The sequence below is a fragment of the Hipposideros armiger genome, unplaced genomic scaffold, assembly GCF_001890085.2.
Source record: "Hipposideros armiger isolate ML-2016 unplaced genomic scaffold, ASM189008v1 scaffold_128, whole genome shotgun sequence".
NCBI lineage: Eukaryota > Metazoa > Chordata > Mammalia > Chiroptera > Hipposideridae > Hipposideros > Hipposideros armiger.
The window spans coordinates 2,884,467-2,905,226 of NW_017731478.1; the positions used below are offsets into that span (position 1 = coordinate 2,884,467).

The following is a 20,760-nucleotide window of genomic DNA, read 5'->3' on the forward strand; positions in this document are numbered from 1 at the left end:
ATGGGAGCTTTGTGGCGGGCGGTCTGCCTCTCCCCCTCCCAAGCCCCGAGCCCCCCCCCACCTCTTCTTCTTACACTGGCTGGCGGTCGGCGGGGGCGGCTGGGGTCTCAGCCCTTCCATTTCAGCTTTCCAGTTTCCCCGGTAGGTCGGGGGCAGCTCCAGTCTTAGAAATGCCGCCGGCCTCCGGTTCCGGCTTCCCGGCTCTGCCGCCGCGGCCGCCAGGGCTGCTGTTACCGCCGAGCCGAGCGCTGCGGCGGCTCCTGCCGGGGCCTACAAATGCCCCACCAGCTTGTCCACAGAGCCCCTTTCGCGGGTTACATAACCAGGCTCCCGGTCGAGTGGGAAAAACTCAACACCTCTCGGGGGTGGGGGCCAGGGAGAGCCCCCCCAGATGTCCCTTCCATGGCCTCCAAAGACTCAGGAGGGGAGTGTCCTGTATAGGGCGCAGCCAGACCCTGGGGGTGCGGGCCCCTCTGGTTATCCCGATTTTCAGCATCTTTGGCATTTGCGCAAAGTTGCTCAGGTCGCAGAGGTGGGGTGCAGGGCGGCGCGCGGCTTCTGCACCTGTTCGAGCTGGGCCCAAGGGTGAGAGGCAACCCCCAGTTACCCCAATAACGTCCCGGGCTATCTGGTTTGGGTTCTCACAGCGCCCGATTGACCGCCAGAGATACGACGAGAACGAGGACTTGTCGGACGTGGAGGAGATAGTTAGCGTCCGCGGCTTCAGTCTGGAGGAAAAGCTGCGCAGCCAGTTGTACCAGGGGGACTTCGTGCACGCCATGGAGGGCAAAGGTGAGTCGCCCCCTCCTCGGGCTGCCCTCCGCGCCGCGGGCTGAGCGCACGTGGGGAGGGAGCTGCCGGTGGCTGGGTTCGTATTTCGCGCCCGCGTCCCCCATTCCAGGGGATCCGGTGACGAAACGAGGCCGAGCACTGGGGGGGGTGGGGGGGGTGGCGAGGGAGGATGGCAGGCAGGAACCGGGGCCGGGCGTGGGCCTAGGCCCGTCCCGCACCCACCACCAGCCTAAGGGTGGGCAGAGCCAGTGGTACGGCGGACAGAGGGATCTGGGGACTGACGGGCAGACGGAGGGAGGGCGGTTGCGCAGCGTTCTACCCCTCCCGGAGCCAGCCCAGCTCCTGGCGCTGCATGAGGTGCGCTGCCAGGCTGTAGCCGGACTGGGGTGCCCCATGGGGCACTGAGGTGGGGGACCCCCAGGCCTGAAGCTCCCTAACCCAGTGTTATTTCGCACCCTGCCAGTTAGGAGCTGGCACTGGGGGGCATCCAGAGTGCACTGAGTGACTGGCCTCAGGCCTGGAGTCTGTGGAACCCCATCACCTGGTTGGCTGTGCCAGATTGGAACAGGGTCTGGGTGCGCTGTGAGTTGCTGGCAGGAGCCCCTACTTATGCCTGAGGCCTCTAGTCCTGCGGCCCTGAAAGTTTGAAGTGGAGACTGGGGATAAGGGATCCCCCCTCAGGCTTAAAGCTGAGTTCCTTGTCCCCTGGCACTTTGAAGTGAAGACTTGGGGCACCCCTCTGAGACATGGGGTCTCTTACCAGGCCTGAGACCTCTAAAGCTCTGTCCACTTGTGGACCCTGACAGTTTAGAGCAGAAGTTGAGAAAGCCTTGAGGGTTTGGGGTGCCACCCCAGCCTAAGACCTTCAGGGCCCAAATTTTTCCCTGACCCTAGTACTAGGAAGGTGTGTGTGTGTGTGTGTGTGTGTGTGTGTGTCCCCTCCGGACATTGGGGTGATGCTCTGGCTTGGGTCTGAGCCACCAGAGGTCCTGCATGGTCCCCTGGTTCTGCCTGTGGGGTTGGGGTTTTGGAGGTGCCCCTGCCTACCTAGGCATCTCCTTTTGCCCTCCTGGGGTTTGTTTATAAGTTCATATTTTCCCCCTCGGATATTCGAGTTTTCTTTATATGACTTCAGTTTCCTTTTGTTTATTCCCCATCCCTCTTGGAAAAACCCTTCCATCCCTCAGTGAGCTGATAACAGGAAAGTGCCTCTTGCTTACAGGTTCCGGTTGACTGGCTGGGCTGTGGAGTTAGCCCCTCGAAGAGACCATCCAGGCTTTGCATTTTTGAAGTTTCTCTTTTGTGCCCACTGTTTCCTGGGGCGTTGGGCTTCAGTGGTAGGGGGTAGTTGTGGGGGGAGGGAAGAAGAAATTTCTTTCAGCCTGCCTGGTCTTAAGAGCATCATTGCACAGTCCAGGGGCCATTCTCAACTGCATTTAAATTTCCTTAGCACAAATGGGATTTTAATTCCTCTCCTTTCTTCTGGTGGCAGTCAGTTGGCAGATCCTATGAGAAAACAATATGCAAACTCTTCCTAGTCATTTGTGAGGAATTCTCTGCCCAGGATCTCAGAGGAGGAAGTTGAAGAACCTAGGGGTGGAGGGTGGGCTTTGGGGGTGTGTGGAGGGTGTGAGGGTTCCAATAAGGGAAATTCCTTAAATCTTCTGTCTAGGCTCCTTTCAAAGGAGAGGGCCATAGGATTTTTGGTAGTTAATTCTGATCTGGCCCCCAAATTCGAGGGAGGAGCTGAGAAACAGAAGGAGCCCTGAGTCTGGATTCAAACTAGAAGCTTCTTAAACTTCTCTGCCTTTAAATCCTTAGGAATCCCCATTCACTGTGAGCCCCTGGGGATCTGAGCCGCTAAGGTCAGGACTTTCCCCAGCTCTGGTTTTGTTCTCTCCCTCTCCTCCGAGCTGAGCTGACTTGGCCTCCTCCCCCTCCAAGCTGCCCCGGTGAACTGTGCCTGGGGCAGGGGCTTCGGTGGCCTGAGTGCTCCTCTGTCTCCCTTCTGACCAGCTAGGGAGGCCTTGCGCCCGCTCATGCCGATGGCTTCTATTACCCGAGGGTTTGTGGATGTGAGGGTTTATCTCCGCCTCCATCACCTCCATATTTAGGGTTAGGATTTTGTGGCCTACACCAGACAAACCCCAGACGGAAAGCTACACTGAATTTTGGGGGGATCTCACGAGATCCCCTTTGCACGGCCTTCCCCCGGGGAGCATCCCGGTCGGTTATCCAGTTGGAGCAAGTATTGCGGCGACGGCTGCAGCAGAATTTCAGCATTAAGACAACAAAGCTGTGCCCAGTTCCCTAGTTATTTTGGCACCAAATACATAGTTTCCAGGGAAACCGGCTTCCCCCCCTCCCCTTCACTATGCAGGATATTACAATAAGATCTTCCCTGATGTTCGGCTACAATGAGAACCCTCCTCCCAGCTCTTCTCTGGGCCTTCAGATCCTCCCAGGTGGCGTTCTTCAATTTTGCAGTCCCTTTACTTTCCTGGATGTGTGTTTCTGTCTGTCCCTCTTTCTCAGCACTAGCTGGGGCTCTTAACTGTGTGGGGCTCTTTCATGAGTTTTCCTCCCCAACCCTCGCCAGCCTTGGGCTGGCTGTTCATTGACAAGTTCTGACCCGTGGGGCATGCTGGGAATGAGTGAGCAGGCAGAAGAGCTGATAGTTGGCATGGCTTCTCTTGGGCTTTGCCTAATCCGTTTCCCTGTCATTTTCCAGGGAGCTTTTTGCCCTGGAGCTGGCCCTGCATCTAGCATCACCCCTGCCCCTTCCTTCATCATTTTTCTTACTCTAACCAATTGATAGTGGTTCATTTGCTCCTTCATGCCTTAACGGACTTGTTTAATTCCACTATCCCAACAGATTTCAACTATGAGTACGTGCAGAGAGAGGCACTCAGGGTTCCCCTGATATTTCGAGAAAAGGATGGACTGGGAATTAAGTAAGTTGCTGAAACTGATAGCCTTCCCCCCTGTCTCCCTCCTTAACACAGTTTATGTAGCTTGGGATGGATTTCTTCCATGCTTTTCCTCACTGAGAAGGATCTTTCTTATTATCGGCGGGGAAAGCATCTTGTTGTTCAAGACCTGACAGAGGGGGAAAAACTCTCCAAAGATTGGTCTTTTTCAGAGAATTTGAGCAGACAGGATGTAAGGTGCTTAAACAGTGTTGATTTTTTCCCCCCTGACCCACCCCAGTTATGTGCAGTGACTTCCTAAAGAGAATTGTGCTCACCCTCCCCCACCCTAAAAAAAAATCAGGAAACTGAGGCAGGGCCTGGGCTGGGAAGGGATTAGCCAGCCTCTAGGCCAGAGCCAGGGCACCTGGATATATTTTCTACCCAGACTCCCACTGTGGAGGAAATTGGTCCTTTCCTGTGGAGGGTGTGGTTCCTAGGATGCTAAGCTCCCATGTCCCTGGTTTCTCAGCCTGCCCCAGCCCCTGCCTCGCACTGGGTCTTGTTTGCTTTCTGTTCTCTTAGCGACCTGTCAGAGATCCAGGTGGGGGAGGCATCTGGGAGGCAGGCTGGAAGAACAGGTTTCTACCCCTTGGGCAGGGGTGGGGAGGAGGCTGAGGGTGTCATCTCAGCTGCCTTCTCCAGCATCTACTGCCAGACTTGTTCAGGAGTCTCATTCCTATGGGAAGAAATTAAACCTTCGGCATCATTGTTAATTAATAATGAATGTCACCACCGTCATAGCTGTGTTACATATTCTTGGAGTTGGTGTGATGGGTGTCTTTTTTTCCCCTCTGAACTTAAAGGGGTCCCTTCCACCCTCCGTACAACTCATCATGTAGAGTATTTTCTAGAGGGAGAGACACAGAAAGAACTCCCCACCCTAAAAGGAACAGGTGTTTGAATGCCCGGTCCTGGCCCTTACCTTTGAACATCACCCTTCAATCTTCCCTGGAAAAGTGGGTGGACCCTGGATATCTGCTCTATTTTCTGTCGTAGTGCTGAGTTCAGATGCTGGGGAGAGTGTGGGGGTTCGGTTTGTCCATTGGGGTGAGGAAAGGGCTCAGTGGTGAACCTCCCTTGAAGCACCAGCTGGTCTATCACTGTCCGTCTGGGTTATCTCATGTTGGGTTCCAAAATTGAGAGCAAGGGAACCTCTTGGAAAAATGGGCCCGCTGCCCCTGGAGTTGTTCCTGGCTTCTCACCAAATGTCTGTGTTCATTTTCCAGAATGCCTGCCCCTGACTTCACAGTCCGAGATGTCAAACTCTTAGTGGGTAAGTTGCTTGCTGTGTGTGCGGCTCAGAGATGCTGAAGCAGGAAGGAGGAGAAGGGGAAGGAGGCCTTCACCACCTGCCTAATTAGATTTTTAACGGCCTCTGAAAAGAAAGGACTGGTGGGTGGAGGCAGGGACAGGTGGGAGCTGCAACCGTGTCATTGCGGAGAACAGGTCAGATCGCAAAGTCCTAAGAAGCTGGATCCCAGGGTATTTGCCAGTGAAGCTTGGCTCCTAGCCTGGAGCTTAGGTGTCAGCAGTGCAATCTTAGATCTCTCCTTTGCGTTTGTTTGTGGGTTGCTGGGTAAACACTGCGTGCTTTGTGACCCCTGAAAGACTTTCCGACTTTCCAGGGGAGGGATCAGTCATTCTTCCTGCTTCCTCAGGGTTCTAGGCAGGTCCAGGGTGGGGGCCAGAGTGGCCCCCAGATGCTGATTAGCTAGCTCCAGAACACCTGCAGGATGTGGCTGCTCGCTCAGTGCTCCAGACTCCTGATCAGGTAGCAGGCGGCGTTTCCGATTTGATTGGAAGTCTTGTGGTAAATCCATTCTTTTCAGAAGAGTTCCTCAGGTAGCACCTACGTGGCAGGCACATTCAGAGCTGTGAAACTCGACAGACAAAATTCCCGCCGTCTTGGTGGGAGTGACAGGCAACAAAGAAGTAAACTGTCTTTAAAAATATGTATCTTTCTGGTGGGCGATAAGAGCTATGAAGAAATAAAACAGGGTAATGAGGTAGAGTGGGATGGAGCTGTATTTTAGATGGGGTACTCAGGGAGGGCCTTGGTGGGGAGAGGGGTTGAGGACATTTGGGTAGAGGGTCTGACTGGTGTAAAGCTGGCTGTGGGGAAGAACATTCCAGATTGTGGGATGAGCAAGGGCAAAGGTCAGGAGGTGTGGGAGGAATGGAACCAGCGAGGGGGAAAGTAGTAGGAGAGAGGGGAGGTCACATGGCCACATTTCTGTAAGGCCTTATAGGACCCGATAGAGAATTTGAGTTTCTCAGTATGATGGGAAGTCATTGGGAGTTTTAAAGTGCAGTGAGGGGTGGCGGGGTGGGGGTAGCTGTGTAATCTGATTATTTTCCTTGGGAAGGGTGGGTTGAAACATTTTTTTTTTTAATTGAGTTAAAATTCGCATACCATGAAATTCACCATTTAGCCTTTCTGAGAGCGTTTTCAGTATATTCACAATGTTGTGCAATCATCACCACAACCTCTTTCCAGAACATTTCTGTTGCTCCCCCAAAATAAACCCTATACCTCCCCAGTCCCCTCTGCCTCTGTTCTCTGGCAACAACTAATCTGCGTTTTTGCCTCTGTTGATTTGCCTATTCTGGACGTTTCCAGTAACTGGAATCATGTAACGTGTGGTCCTTTGCATCTGGCTTCCCTCAGTCAGCATCACGTTTTCTAGGTTCATCCACGTTGACGCGTGTGTCAGTTTCATTCCTGTTGATCGCTGAATAGTATATCCCGTTGTATGGATGGACCATATTTTGTTTACCCATTCGTCAGTTGATGGACACTTTGGTTGTTTCTCCTTTATCGATTATGAATAATGCTATGAATATGCATGTACAGTTTTGTGTGGGCGTATATGTTTATTTCTCTTGGGTCTATAAACAGGAGTGGAATTGCTGGGTCATACGTTCGTTATATGTAATCTCCCTAGGAACTGCCAGACTGTTTTTCAAAGCAGCTGTGCCATTTTACATTCCCATTAGCAATGTATGAGGGCTCCAATTTCTCCACATGCTCGCCAGCACTTGTTATTGTCTGTCTTTTTGATGACAGCTATCCTAGTGGGTGTGAAGTAGTGTGATCTGATTTAAGTTTTATAAAAGCTGACTCTGGTGGCTGTGGGGAGGATGCAGACAGCTGACTGGTGGGTGTGTCAGATAATCCAGCTTGAATAATTGACCCAAAAGTGTGTTAACAGATACTCAGAAGGGTGGACCCATTGACTGTAAGGAGATAGTGCTGATGGAGAAGGATCTCCGTTAATTGGCAAAAGCTTGCTCAGGAGATAAGATTGTTTTTTTTTTTTTTTTTTTTAGCTGGATTCCAGAAATGCTGAAGGAAGTAAAAAGCAGAAAGGGGCAGACTTTCTACCAGTAGGCAGATGGGAAGAGGGACTCCATAAATCTAGTCTTGGCCCAGGCGGCTCGCTCTGGTGCCTCCACCCGGCCCCAGCCATTGCTGTTAAACAGCCTCAGTGTGAGGCCCAACTCTGCTAGCTGCATGAGTGATTTTGGGCAAACTACTTCACCTCCTTAAGCCTCACTCTCTCCATCTGCAAAATGGAACTAATAGCAGACTCTGCCTCAAAGAAGGGCCCTATTAAGAAAATGAGTGACTGCTTCGAATTCTGCTGGATGATGGGCCCTCAATCGATGGCCCCCATTATTATTATTATTATAACAGCAGGACATGGAGGGAATGAGAATCAGTTTACAAGAAAGGATGAAACCCTGCTTTTCAGGTCTGGGGTTCAGGCAACCCTGCAGTCTTAATAATGTTGCTCGTGGCCCTTTTGAGGAAGTTGCAAGCCCTCTGCTGTTTTCTTGTGCTTTCGTTGCCTCCAGGCCACCCCTTCTTTCCTCGCCGAGCTTCGTTCTTCTCGTCATGGGAGCGATAAGATGGTCCTGATGTCCTTGCCAGCTCTCAAAGTCGAGGATGGCAAAGAAAGCAGGACCAGTAGGACCTGCGTCCTCTCTCTCTTGGCATTTCTGTGATGATCAAGGGGGTTGATGAATATTAAAGTGAGCGCTGACACTGTGAGGGGTGCCTGTCATTGTGGTTAGCGTGGGGTATCATTACCTCCATTTTAGCCTCCGAGAGTGCGCACAGACCTCCGGAGAGTGGCACAGGGCACCTTTGTCATACGTCATCATAGTGACGTAAGTGACAAATGTAACTCAAGCTGGCCTAAGCAAAACAATTCATTGGCTTACATAATAAGTCCAAGGGGTGACTTTCAGATCTAGGAGCTCCAAGAAAATCTCAAGTTGACTCACACTTTTCCTTTCTGCTTCCTTTTTTTTGCTTCCTCTTTCTGCTTCATTCTCCAGTAAGCTTCTCCTCATGTGGTGGCAAAGATGGGGAACCAGCAGCTCCAGGCTTCCATCTTCAGCCCAGGGTCCTCTTCTGATAGGCTTAGCCCATCCCACCCTCTGCAGCACATGCACTGGGAATGGGAGGGAGTGACACTCTAGGGTTGTCAGCTGACATAAACATGTCCCTACCATAAATAGGAGTTCTGCTTTGGAGGGCGGTATATGGGGGAGGCTGGACTAACCCCCCAATTAGTATGGGGTCTCAGCCTCTATCCTCTAGCCTCCTGCCCCCTCCCCAGGCCCTGTATCTTGGGAGGTGACTGTTTGAGAAGGTGGCTGGTGCAACAGCCAGCTCGCTAGTCAGGCCACACCTTGGGCTACAGATTCTACTCGAATGTTCTAAAATCAGGCTTTTCTCTATCAGCCCTATTTACCTGCTCAATGGGAAGACAGGCATCTAGACTCTATTCCTAGCTCCCTGCCTTTAAAAAAGGAAAAGGCACTTTCCATTTTTAGGATGCCGTATACTGAATATAAAAACTTTTTACTGAAGTATCATATACACATAGAAAGAAAAGTACACATATGGTAACCATACAGCTCGATTAATTTTAACAAATTGAACACACCAGGATAATCACCAGAACCAGCCCCACCTTGTGTTTCCATCCAGTCACTCGCCTCCACTCTCATCTTGACTTTTTTTTAAAAATTTTATTGGGGAACAGCCATGGTCATTGGTTACACAATGCTTTCATGCTACAATGGCATAGTTGACTCTTTTAAGGAGGGCGCAGCTCACAGTGGCTCATGCAGGGATCGAACCAGCAACCTTGGTGTTATCAGCACCACGATCTAACCAACTGAGCTAACCCCTGTCATCTTGACTTCTAATAGTGTGAGTAAATTTTGCAGGTTTCCATACTGTATGTCAGTGGAATCATACAGGTGTCGCCTTTTGGTTTCAGCTTCTTCCACTCAACTTGGTGTTTACAAGATTCATCCATATTGTTGTGTGTACTTATAAATGATTTATTTTCATTGCTATATAGTTTTCCACTTTGTGACTCTTCACAATTTAGTCAGTCTATTATTACTGGGCACTTGGGTAGCTGTCAGTTTAAGAGTATATGTATAGTGTTGCTGTGAACATTCTAGAACGTGACTTCTAGAACAGATGGCTGCATTTCTGTTGGGCATATATGTAAGAGTGGAATTGCTTGGGTCATCGAAAATGCACATATGTTCAGTTTTTGTAGATACTGTCAAATAACTGTTCAGAGGGGTTCTGATTGTGATTGCTTCACATCCTCACCAAGAGTTGGTGTTTTTGTCCTTTTCATTTTATTAGTCATGCTTCCATGCTGGTGGGAATATAGTTGTGTCTCATTGTGGTTTTAGTTTGCATTTCTCTAATGATGAATTAAATTGAGCTCCATTACATGTTTATTTGCTATTTTGGTTTCCTCTTGTGAAATGTCTGATCAGGTCTTTTCTCCATTATTTTAAAGGATTGTCTCTTCTTGATTGTAAGGTGTATTAGTTTGCTAGGGCCACATAACAGAGTACCACAGACTGGATGACTTAACCCTTTGTCAGGCACAACTGATTTCACAGATTCATTGCACACAAATTTTCAAATATCTAACAGTTAACTCAAGTATCGTGACTCATTGCTTCCGTATCTTCCCCCTTTACCGTAACCTGTAGCCAGTCATGATGGTGACTTAGTACAGTAAAGATGTATTTCATAGCAGCATCTTTGCATGCAATGAATCTGTGAGATCAGTTGCGCCTGATGGAGGGTTAAATAACAGAAATTAATTTTTTCATAATTCTGCAGCTGGAAGTCCAAAATCACTGTGTCAACTTGGTTGGTTTCTTCGAAGGTCTCCCTCCTTGGCTTGGATTGACATTTTTTCCTGTGTCTTCACATGGTCTTCCCTCTTTATTTATCTGTGTTCTATCTCCTCTTCTTAAGAGGATACCAGGCTTATTGGATTAGGGCCCACTCTAAAGAACTCATTTTAACTTAATTACCTCTTTAAAGACCTTGTCTCCAAATATGGTTACATATTGAGTTTACTGGGGATTAGGACTTGAACATATGGATTTTTGGTGACACAATTTAGCCCATAACATAAAGGTTCTTTCTATATTTTGCATATGAGTACACATTCCAGAATCTTCTCCTAACTGTGGGTTGCCTTTTCATACTCTTAAATGTGTCTTTGAATAAACAGAAGTCCTTAGTTTTAACGTAGACCATTTAGGTCATCTTGGTTCATTAGTGCTTTTTGTGTCTTGTTTAAGAAATTTTTGCGTACTCCAAGGTCACAAAGATGTTCATATATTTTTCTCAGAAAGCTTTATTGTTTGAACTCTCACATTGATATCTGTAGTTCACCTGGAATTGATCTTTGTGTTTGGTATGAGGTAGAGGTCAAGGTCCTTTCTTTTCCTATATGGCTGTCCAGTTGATCCAGTACCATTGTTGAAAGAACACCCTCGCCCCATGGCAACTGATCTGTTGTCTTCGTGGCAAATCAGTTGACTGCATGTGTGTGGGGGTCTGTTTGTGGATGCTATAATCTGTTTCCTCCACAGGCTCTCTATCCTGGATAGTTCACTTAAGAAGACTGGGGTATTTTCACAGCCCTGGATTGGGAGTTGGGGGACAGGGAGACTGGGGAAGAGATAATTCTAGTTGCCTCTGAAGATGATATAACTCCTCAGAGAAAATGTATCCATAAAGTGACTCATTGTTCATATTATGTCACTGAGGATGGGGATTGCCCACGGCTGTGGGGGTCTTGCATATTATCTTTTATTGTATTTCTCTCTAATGAGGATACCTAAGCCAACCGATGCTTCCTTTGGCCCCTTTTCTTGAAAAATCTTCATGGCAAATCCCCTCATTCGGTATTCATTTATTCATCCAATTATAGTAATAACCACCATCTTTTACTGGATGTTGACCATATAATCTCATTTTGTCCTCACCAATAATCATATAAATTGTTATTGTTCACTTTTCCAGCTGAGACATCTGAGGCTCAGGAGGGAGCAAGCCACACAGCTAGTGGGCAGTGGAGCTAGGACCTGAACCCACTTCTAGGTGTTTCCAAGACCAGGCTTTTGCTTTATGACTTACTACCCTAACTCTAACCCTACCCCTACCCCTACCCCTACCCCTCCCTGTCCTCCATTCATTTTCACTCACAGATTTACTGGGTGTCTGTGTTGTGCCTGGTTAAGGAGACTCCTTGACGGGCTGTGCTTAGGGAAAAGACGAAATCCTTGCTCCTTAGAAATCAGAGGGAGCTGACTTGTCTCCAGACTTTTGTTAAGTTGGTTTAAAATTGTAGACTTAAACATTTTTATACTCTGAAAGAGTTCTGGGAACTCTTGTAGTCCTGCTTTCCCATTTCCCTGGTGGAAAAAACTGAAGCCCGGAAAGAAGTGACTTGCAAGTTGCCCAGACAGTAGATGGCACATCAGATTCAAATGTAGGTTTGAATTTCAGCGATTGGGAGAAGACGATGCTTGTAACCGAACCCTAGAGGAAAAGGAGACGTGTACGTGGGAGGATGTAGATGAGTTCACTTCTGACCACACTGAATTTGAGCTCAGGAGAGAAGTCAGGGTTAGACAGACAGGTAGGGGAGGCATGCAACTGGCAGGACAGATAGAAATGCAAGGAGGGAGAGGTGTATGAGGTCAGGAGAGCTGAGGATCATAAGCCCGGAGAGAGGAGAGTTTTGGAGGCAGGGGGTTCAATGATGCTCTCAAGTGTTTTCTGTTTAAGATGAGCACCCACCTCATTGATTTGTTCTGTTTCCCTTTTCCTAGAAAGCTAGTGCTCTAAAATCAAAATCTTGATCATGCTAGGGACCGTGGGGAACTATGCTTGCTGCTGCCTGCTGTTGGCCTAATATGAATCACTTCCCAGTGGGGTAGCTCCTTTGAATATAAATAATAGCATTAGCTACTGTTCATGAGCTTTTATTAATAAGCCAGGGACCTCTCCAATATTATTTTGTTTGATCTACATAAAACCATATTTTTCACGATGTCCATTTTACAGATGCCAGAACTAAGGCTCAGAGTGACTTGTCCGCAGTCCAATAGCTAGTGTGTGGAAGAGCTGAGATTTGTGCCCGTATCTGCCCCACCACAGAGCTTCTCTTGTAACCTCAGCATGGGGCTATGGCTGACTCTAACCATGCCTTAATCCAGAAGTGTTTGTTGTTCTTGGCTTGAGGGTCTTTTCAGATTTTCTTGGCTGATTGGGTTCTACCCTGATTTGTTAGTCTGGGATTGTATCTTCTTATACCCCCCTTTCTCCGAGGGTCAGGGTCTTGAGCCCAGGGCAGAGGACAGACAGCCTGGTGCTGATCTGTCCTGGGGAATCATTTAAAAAGGTGCAAAGGTGAGGAGCTGGAAGATGAGTGCTTTGGGCAAACCTGGGGACCTTTGCAAGCATCCTCTTATTTCACATTGAGGAAACCGTGGCCGAGACCTGGAAAGAGATTTGGCCCTCACTGTCCGACACCCTGCACCTTCAGTTTGAGACGGTGTCCCTAACAGGACCCCTGCTTTTAAGTTTACAGAGTTCTTTCAATAATTGTGTCTGGCCACTAGGGCAGGTCCTACTAGCTCTACTTTACAAATTAGGAAACTGAGGACCTGAGAGGTTCAGGGATGTACCCAGGGCCTCACTGCTAGGAACTAGCCGAATGGGATTTGACCCGTGGCCAGTGTTCTTGCTAATAAACACTGCTTCTATGAGATGGATGAGGACAGACTGCCAAGGAGCAGAATAAAAAACCGGTCCAGAAACTTTCGGATGATAGAGAAGGTTCCAGAACGACGATGCGGGGCAGTTGTGTGCACTCTCTGAAGAGCAGGCTTGGGGGAATTTGGGGTCAGGGCCCACGTGTGCTTCACATTAGTGTTCAAGGTGACTTTCAGCAGCCTCTCTCCGACTCTGAGCCCATGACTCTTGGAGCTGACTGATGGGGCCGTCAAAGCAAGGGCCGTGGGGCCACGGATTAATTTCTGCAGCTGGAATTTGTTGGATGTGTGTGCAGCCTGTGAGCCCAAAGAACCAATGAGACTGGGAGGGAGGGACGGGGGGTGGGGGAGGAGAGAGAGGAAAGGGGGCTGAGCTGTTGGCCTACTTAGGAACACCAGGCACTGCTGCTCCAATGTGGAAAATTTCTCCTGTAACCCATGGGCTTCAGGGGCCTGAGTGTTCCAGTGCCTGTGAGTCCCTTGCAGGCTCCAAAGGGCAGCTTGTCCCTGTTGCCTGCTCCAGGGGTGGCTGCTCCCCAAAGCTTGGAGGGCCACATTCCATCTTAGCACTGATCTGTCTCTTATGTCCTTTGGGCACTTGCTTTCTCCCTGGTACTAGGCTTTCTGCTCAGAGACTGGGCACTTGTACCCAGCTCTCCTTTGCCACCAGTGGCAGATCAGACTGGGAACCTGAGAAGATGGAGCGCCAACTCTTAATCCCCCAGCTCAGACTGAAAGGGACTGGCAGGACCCAGGCGGGCCTCTCCTATTTCCCCCCAGTTCATGTTTAAGCGGTCTGATCTGAGGATTTAAGAAGCAGGCTAAAAGTCTGTGCATTGGCTCAGGAAGAAGACCTATAAATGACCTACCTCAGTGGTGTTCAAAGGGAAATCCCAAGAATCTGGGTCTGAATTCTTGGTGCCTCTTCCCCCTTCCTGCTTCAGCCTGAGCTGCTTGTTTTTATTTATGCATTTGGCTCTTGTCAAAGCTTCTGTTTGAAGAAAGACTTTTGTGGCAGCGGGGAGGGAAAAAAAAGCAGAAAGGTCAATTACTTCCTGTCTTTACACATGAGGCAGTTGAGGCCTAGAGCAAGATCAGCTGGGGTGGCTGAGACTGGAACTAAGTCCAGAGCCCTTGGCACTGTCCCAGGTGACCTTGAGGCACCCACCGCTCATTCCGTGGCTTCCTGTGGGCTGTCACTGACTGAGGAACAAGTCAGACATCTGTACCTCCAACCTGGTTCTGCAAGTGAGAGTAAAAGCGTCTGAATGGGGCTGTGGCTTCCGGGTGAAAATTCGGGTGCCTGAGCAGTCCACATATGAGAGAAAGAGCCTCCCTTTCCCTTGCTGTTTGATTGGGACACCTCCCCATTTCATAGTCAGAGCCTCATGGTTCTTGCCACAGCCCCAGACGTGCTCAGTGGCTAGTGGCCGAGTGCGTTGCAGACCCTACCATGTGTCAGACATCGTGTTATGTTAGTCTCTCTTACACGAATGGGCCTGTTTTCAAATAAAGACCCTCCAAATCTAGAAAGGGAGAGTTCCCTGGAGCCACAGAGCTAGTAATAGAGCTGGCATTTATAAAAATACTTTTATTGGAGAGAACTTAAAAAGTAACAGGAGTAGACAGAAAATATAATGAACTCCCATGTACCCGTCACCCAGCGTCAACACTCGTCACTCATCGTCTGTGGTCCTTCCCCTTTCTTCCCCCCACCCCTGCATCCACTTCCTGTTCTTCTGCAACATTTGAAACCTTTGCAGACACATCGTACCGTGTCATTCATAAAGTTTTCGGTATATAGTTCTAAATGAGAAGGGATATTACAAAACACAATCACAATGGCCTTATCACATCTAATCTTTTAAAAGCAATAATTCCTTAAAATTAGTATATATCCATATTCATTGTTCAAATTTCTAGTTATTTCATACATATCATAAATGTTACCTTTTTTTTTTTTTCTTGGACGGTGATATGAGTCAGAATGTAAATATGGTCCTTACTTTGTGATTGGTTGAGATGCCTTTGAAGTCTCTTACAATCTCTGGGTTTTCCTTCCATGTCCCTCCAAACTGAAGAAGTTGGGTTATTTGACCTGTGGAGTTTTCCTCGTTTATTTGTTCATTCATTCATTCATTCATATTTGGTGACAAGACTACATTAGATAGGGTTCTATTTTTCCATCAAGAGGTGCCTGTCAGGTCATATTCTCTCTCTCTCTCTCTCTCTCTCTCTCTCTCTCTCTCTCTCTCTCCTCATTAGCAGCCATGGTTTATTTGGGGTTGCAAAGTGCTGATACTCCAATCCTATCATTTCTCAGCTGAGATACATCTATACAGAGAAGCTGCCTCTCATGTGCTGTTTGGCTCAGAGCTGGCCCTGATCTCATGTGCCAGACTCCAAAGCCCATGGTCATTACCAGCCTTCTGCCTCCTTAGGAAGTGTGCTGTCTTTCCTGCATTTCTCACCGCCACCCACTCACTGGAACCCAGCAATGTTGAATTTTCTGGTTGCTGGTGGACTGTGTTTCCCTGGGAGTTTATGGAGCCCAGGCACCAATGGAACTGACTTCCTTTCCTCCCTCCTTCCCCTCCCACTCGGACCTCTCCCACAGACTGTGGAGCTCCCCGCACACCAAGGGAGCTAGCCTCAGAACCAAGTGTCCCAGCCTTCCAATCCAGAGAGTCACTGCCTCTCCCACCCTGGGGCTTCTCCCCTGCACACTCCCCCTCCACCTCCCCTATCAATCCTAGCTGCTCTTCACGGCTCTAACCACTGCAAGTCCTGACTTCCCTTTTTCATGGAGGCGGGAGCAGGCTGTGGTGGGGGTCAGCTGGGGACCTGCACCTGACTAAGAGCAGAGGAAAGGGGGGGGTGCATAAGAAGTCCTGAGTAGGCTCAAAAAAGTAAAAACAGGCTTTTCCCACCCATAGCCTTCTGTGTTCAGTGATGGTTGTCCCAGGGGTGGGACTGCTGACTGCTCAGGACTTCTAGATGTTTCCCTAGTGTGGAGAGGGTTACACATACCCGCCTCCAGGCACCCTAGGTCATTTCTTCAGCTGTCATTTATATGTGAAGTCCTGTGTCACATGCTGGACAGGACATGAAATTGAATGACGCCCAACATTAATGTTTTTCATTCCACAAATGTTTCCCGAGCCCCTACTATGTGTGGGCTGTCCATTCTAGATACTCGAGATAGAACAGTGAGCGTGACAGACAGGACTTCTGCCCTTACAGTGCTTACTGTCACCCAGGGCTGACATTTTTCTCTTTGCAAAGCTACTAGGTAAACTATATAGTTTCAGTTTTACAGGGTGTTTGCCCTGTGACACGGTGACTAGGCACCTTTGGAGGAACCGGGGCACAATAGCTCTTCTCTGCTTTCAGATTTAACATTTATGGAGCCATGTAGGTTTACCTAGTATTTGTCTCACCAGCCTTCGTGTGTTCCCTTCTTTAGGGCTGCTGTAACAAAGTATCGCAAACTTGGGGGCTTAAAACCCTAGAAGTTTATTTTCATAGTTCTGAGGGCCAGAAGTCTGTCATCAAGGTGTTGGCAGGGCTGTGCTCCCTCTGACGGCTCTGGGGAGGTTGCCGGCTCCCTTGGCGTTCCTTGGCGTTCCTTGGCTCTTAGATACATCACTCCACTCTCTGCTTCCGTCTTCATAGGGCTGTTTTCCCTCTGTGTCTCTGTCCAAATTTCCCTTGTCTTATAAGGACACCAGTCATTGGCTAAGGGCCCACCCTAATCCAGGATGACCTCATTTTAGCTTGATCACATCTGCAAAGACCCTGTTTCCAAATAAGGTCACAGCCACCGGTACTGGGGTTAGGACTTGCACATTTCTTTTTGGGGAACACAATTCAACCCACAACAGCCCTCAAGGTAAGTCTGTTAGCAGCATAGGAGGTACTGAGGCTGGGCCCCACAGAGGAGGGAGCCAGCTTTTGGGTTGTGCCTTCTATTTTCTATAGGTCATCTCAGTTATTCCACAACTTTTCTTTTTTTAAATTAAAAATTTTACTTTCTTAATTTTTAAATGATTAAATTGCCATTTGTATGAAAAAATTATTTAAATTTTTTCCCCCAAGACTAATTGTATTTTTTTTTAATACCTTGACATATGCAAGGTAAATAACATTTTCTGGGTGGTAAGGCACAATTTTGCACATCATTGCATCCTGTAACTAAATGATACTATTAAACTAGATTATTTTCAAGCTATCCCTCTTTTTCACAAAGTATGATTTGTTGTTTATTCTTGCATTTACTACAGGATAATGAATCCCACCCAGATGCTCTTCATTTTGTTTACATTTGGACTAAGAATGAAAACGATAGTTTATAGATTACTATATGCATGCCTGTGTGTGGGGTATACATCCATGGGATTAAATGTGAATTTACAAGTGTTGTGTATGATATTTTACAAAAGGGAAGTATGATATGCAAGGTGTACACTTATTTGAAAACACTTTTGTGCCCACATTTTACTCACAATTACATGTGGATATTTATGTTCTTTAAGGCACGTGTTATGTGTTTATAAAAAAACGTCAGTAATCTGTACATTGATGTGTACTGACCATGAATAACTAAATATATGACATCTAATTTATTTTATTATTTATTTTATTTTATTTTTAAGATTTTTATTGGGGAATTAGGGGGATGGGAACAGTGCTGGGGAATTTGGGGAAGGGGAACAGACAAGTTGCTGTCGTTTTGTTCTTCAGTCTAGTTGTGGAGGATGTTGCTTCACTGGCTCAAGTTGGCACGATCATTGCGCTCTTCCCGGGCGAGGCAGATCAGTCGCCGGCTTCTGGACGGCCGCTCACTGCGACTGCTGGCCGCTCATGCTGGCTGCTGGCTACATACAGTAGCCCATGACAACCCACTGCCACAGGGGCTGCAGCCTACGCCGTCACCGGCGACTCACTGGCAGCCCAGCTCCAGGTTGAGCTGTTGTGCAGCATCTTAGCTGTAGAGGGCAGTGTCACTGGCCCGCATATGTGGGATCCGAACTGTGGCCCTCTGGCGTCCCAAGCCAGTTCTTCACCAATGCGCCACTTGGCCGGCCCTGACATCTAATTTATTGTAAAGAGTTTCTCTGAATGTACATACACATGTATTACACATATATCTATATTAGTGCTTGCTTATATAATTATATACACATGTGTTACATGCATTACATGTATATCACACATGTATATATAATGTATGCTAATAAAAACATAAATGTACTCTGTTTTAGGAGGATTTTTTAGAACTAGACTTGGGCTGAAATGTGTTGTTAAAATTTATTACTTTTTTATATATTAAATTTATTGGAGTGACATTGATTAGTAAAATTATGTAGGTTTCAAGTGTACATTTCTGTAATACATCATCTATATATCACATTGTGTGCTCACCACCCAGAGTCAGTTCTCCTTCCATCACCACATATTTGATCTTCTTTCCCTTCTACCACGTTCCCTTCCCGCTCACCCTCTGGCAACCATGAAACTGTTGCCTGTGTCTATGAGTTTTTGTTTCTTTGTTTGTCTTGTTCCTGTGTTGCTTTCAGTTTTGTATCCCACTTATGAGTGAAGTCATATGGTTCTCGACTTTTTCTGTCTGACTTATTTCACTTAGCATGATAATCTCAAGACCCATCCATGTTGTCGCAAGTGGTAGTATTTCATCTTTTCTTATGGCTGAGTGCAATCTCTTTATTATAGTTGGTTTTTTAATTTGGGTTGCATACAAGTTGGCATCATATGTAATACCAACTTTATAGAACACTGAAGTGATGACCTACCATTCTGCAGTGGTCAAAATTTTATATTTGTTGTTCAAGTTTGGTGATCAGGTTGATGAGTCAGAATTGTTCGGAAAGGGGCTTATATATACTATACAACCTCCTTGTAGGTTGGCAGGGACGGGAAGCTATGACTTGCATGCAAATCTTTAACTTCTGTGCAGCGAGATGCCATGGCACTTTTGGTATCCTTAGAGGCCTTTCATTTGCCTCCAGCATTAGTTGTCTGAATATTATTTTTTTTCCACAACTGTTTTTTGAGGTAGGCTGTCTTATCTCCATGTTTCTGATAAGGACGCCGGGGTACCTTGCCTAAAATATCTTATGCTATGAAGACTGGAGCCTGAAACATCTGAGTCCTTTGACCCATTTTTTGGGGGAAGGGTGTATGTGAAGTATCTTACATATGCCAAAAAGTTTAAAGGAAAATTAAAATGAACGCCTGTCACCCAGGTTGGAAGCATCGCAATTCCTTAGATGCTCCCGGGTAATTCTTCCTTCTCCAGAGGGGACCATTGTCTTATATTCCTTTCCTGGGGCTGCCATAACAAAGTGCCACAATCTGGGTGGCTTAAAACTACAAAAATTTAATTCTGTCATAGTTTCGGAGGACAGAAGTCCAAAATGGAGGGGTTGGCAGCATTAGTTCCTTCCAGAGATTCTGAGGGAGAATCCTTCCTTGCCTCTTCCAGCTTTAGGTAGCCCAGGCATTGCATGGCTTGTGACACATCACTCCACTCTCTGCCTCCGTCTTTACATGACCTTCTCATGAGGACACTAGTCATTGGATTTACGGCCCACCCTAGGTCCATGTTGGTCTCAAGATGCTCCCATCTCGAGATCCTTACCTTAATTACCTCTGCAAAGACCCTTTTTCAAAATAAGTTCCTATTCATACGTTCTGGGTGGATATATTTTTGGGGGGATCCACCACTCCACACTTCATCCCACTACATTCCTGAATTGTGTTTGTCATTTCCTGGCCTTTCTTTAGCTTTTTCCATCTGTGCTTACGACATCCCTAAGCCCTCAGTGACGATGGGAAGAACTGAGCCCATGTGCGCACCTGGCTGGGGGAGGGAAGGACATTGTGGCCAGTTTGTGGAGCTGAAGAGTCCATGGTCCCAGCTCCTAAGCCATGAGGAGGGGAGAGACTCACATAACAGAGACAATTAGGTAAAAGGAGAGAGAGGGATCAGAAGAAAGGAAATTCTGATCTTGTCAGAGAGGAGGAAGTATATGAGATTTAAAATAGTGTCTTACACTGCTTTCAAACAAATTTATTGAGGTGAAATTCGCATGACAAAACGAACCATTTTAAAGGGTACAGGTCAGTGGCATGTAGTACGTTCACAGTGTGTGCAAGCATCCCTTCTGCTAGCTCCAGAACATTTTCATCACCCCGAGAGGTAACTCATACCCATGAGCAGTCACTCCATCCCTGTACCCCCAGCCCCTGACAACCACGAATCTCCTTTCTGTGTGGATTTACTTGTTTTGGACATTTCATACAAATGGCATCATGCAACACATGACCGTTTGTGTCTGGCTTCTATCACTCAGCATCATGTTTTTGAGGCTCCTCCGTGTTGTAGCAAGGACCGGTACGTCGTCTCTTTTTATGGTTGAATAATTTACATTTCTGATTGTGTGTCTTTTAAGTTGATAGGAGACTTTTGAAAGAAAACAATACTTGTAGCAAAACCAACTTTGGTCATTTAGTGCCTGAGTTTTTTGTTTGTTTGTTTTGTGTTTTTTTAAGCTGAGCCATTCTGCCACCTGTTGGCAGCTCAGCAGCTGCTCAGCTCGGGCTGGGAATCGAACCGCTGTTGCTCAGAGCTCAAACTCTTGAGGGAGCTCTTAACCAACTGACCCACTCGGCTGGCCCAGTGCCTGAGTTTTTTGTTGTTGTTTAATCACAGCTTTATCAAAATATAATTTACGTATCATGTAATTCACATATTTACAGTGTACAATTCAGTGGTTTCTGGTCTGTTCACAGATTTGTGCGACCATTGCCACAGCCAATTTTAGTACATTTTCATCACCTCCTCTCC

At 47.4% G+C, this 20,760-nt stretch overlaps 1 protein-coding gene across 7 annotated transcripts in view; it reads left to right on the forward strand.

The window, feature by feature from the left end:
* The window catches only part of KDM2B (lysine demethylase 2B), a 123,006-nt gene that overhangs the window by 3,983 nt on the left and 98,263 nt on the right, over positions 1 to 20,760 (forward strand). For 6 of the 7 annotated variants that reach the window (XM_019649018.1, XM_019649015.1, XM_019649013.1 and 3 more), the window contains exons 2-4: positions 648 to 792; positions 3,668 to 3,746; positions 4,991 to 5,037. In XM_019649018.1, coding sequence (XP_019504563.1) covers positions 648 to 792; positions 3,668 to 3,746; positions 4,991 to 5,037 — 271 coding nt within the window. Of the gene's footprint in view, positions 1 to 73; positions 142 to 647; positions 793 to 3,667; positions 3,747 to 4,990; positions 5,038 to 20,760 lie in introns of those variants that run through there. The other variant, XM_019649019.1, reaches the window with a different exon arrangement.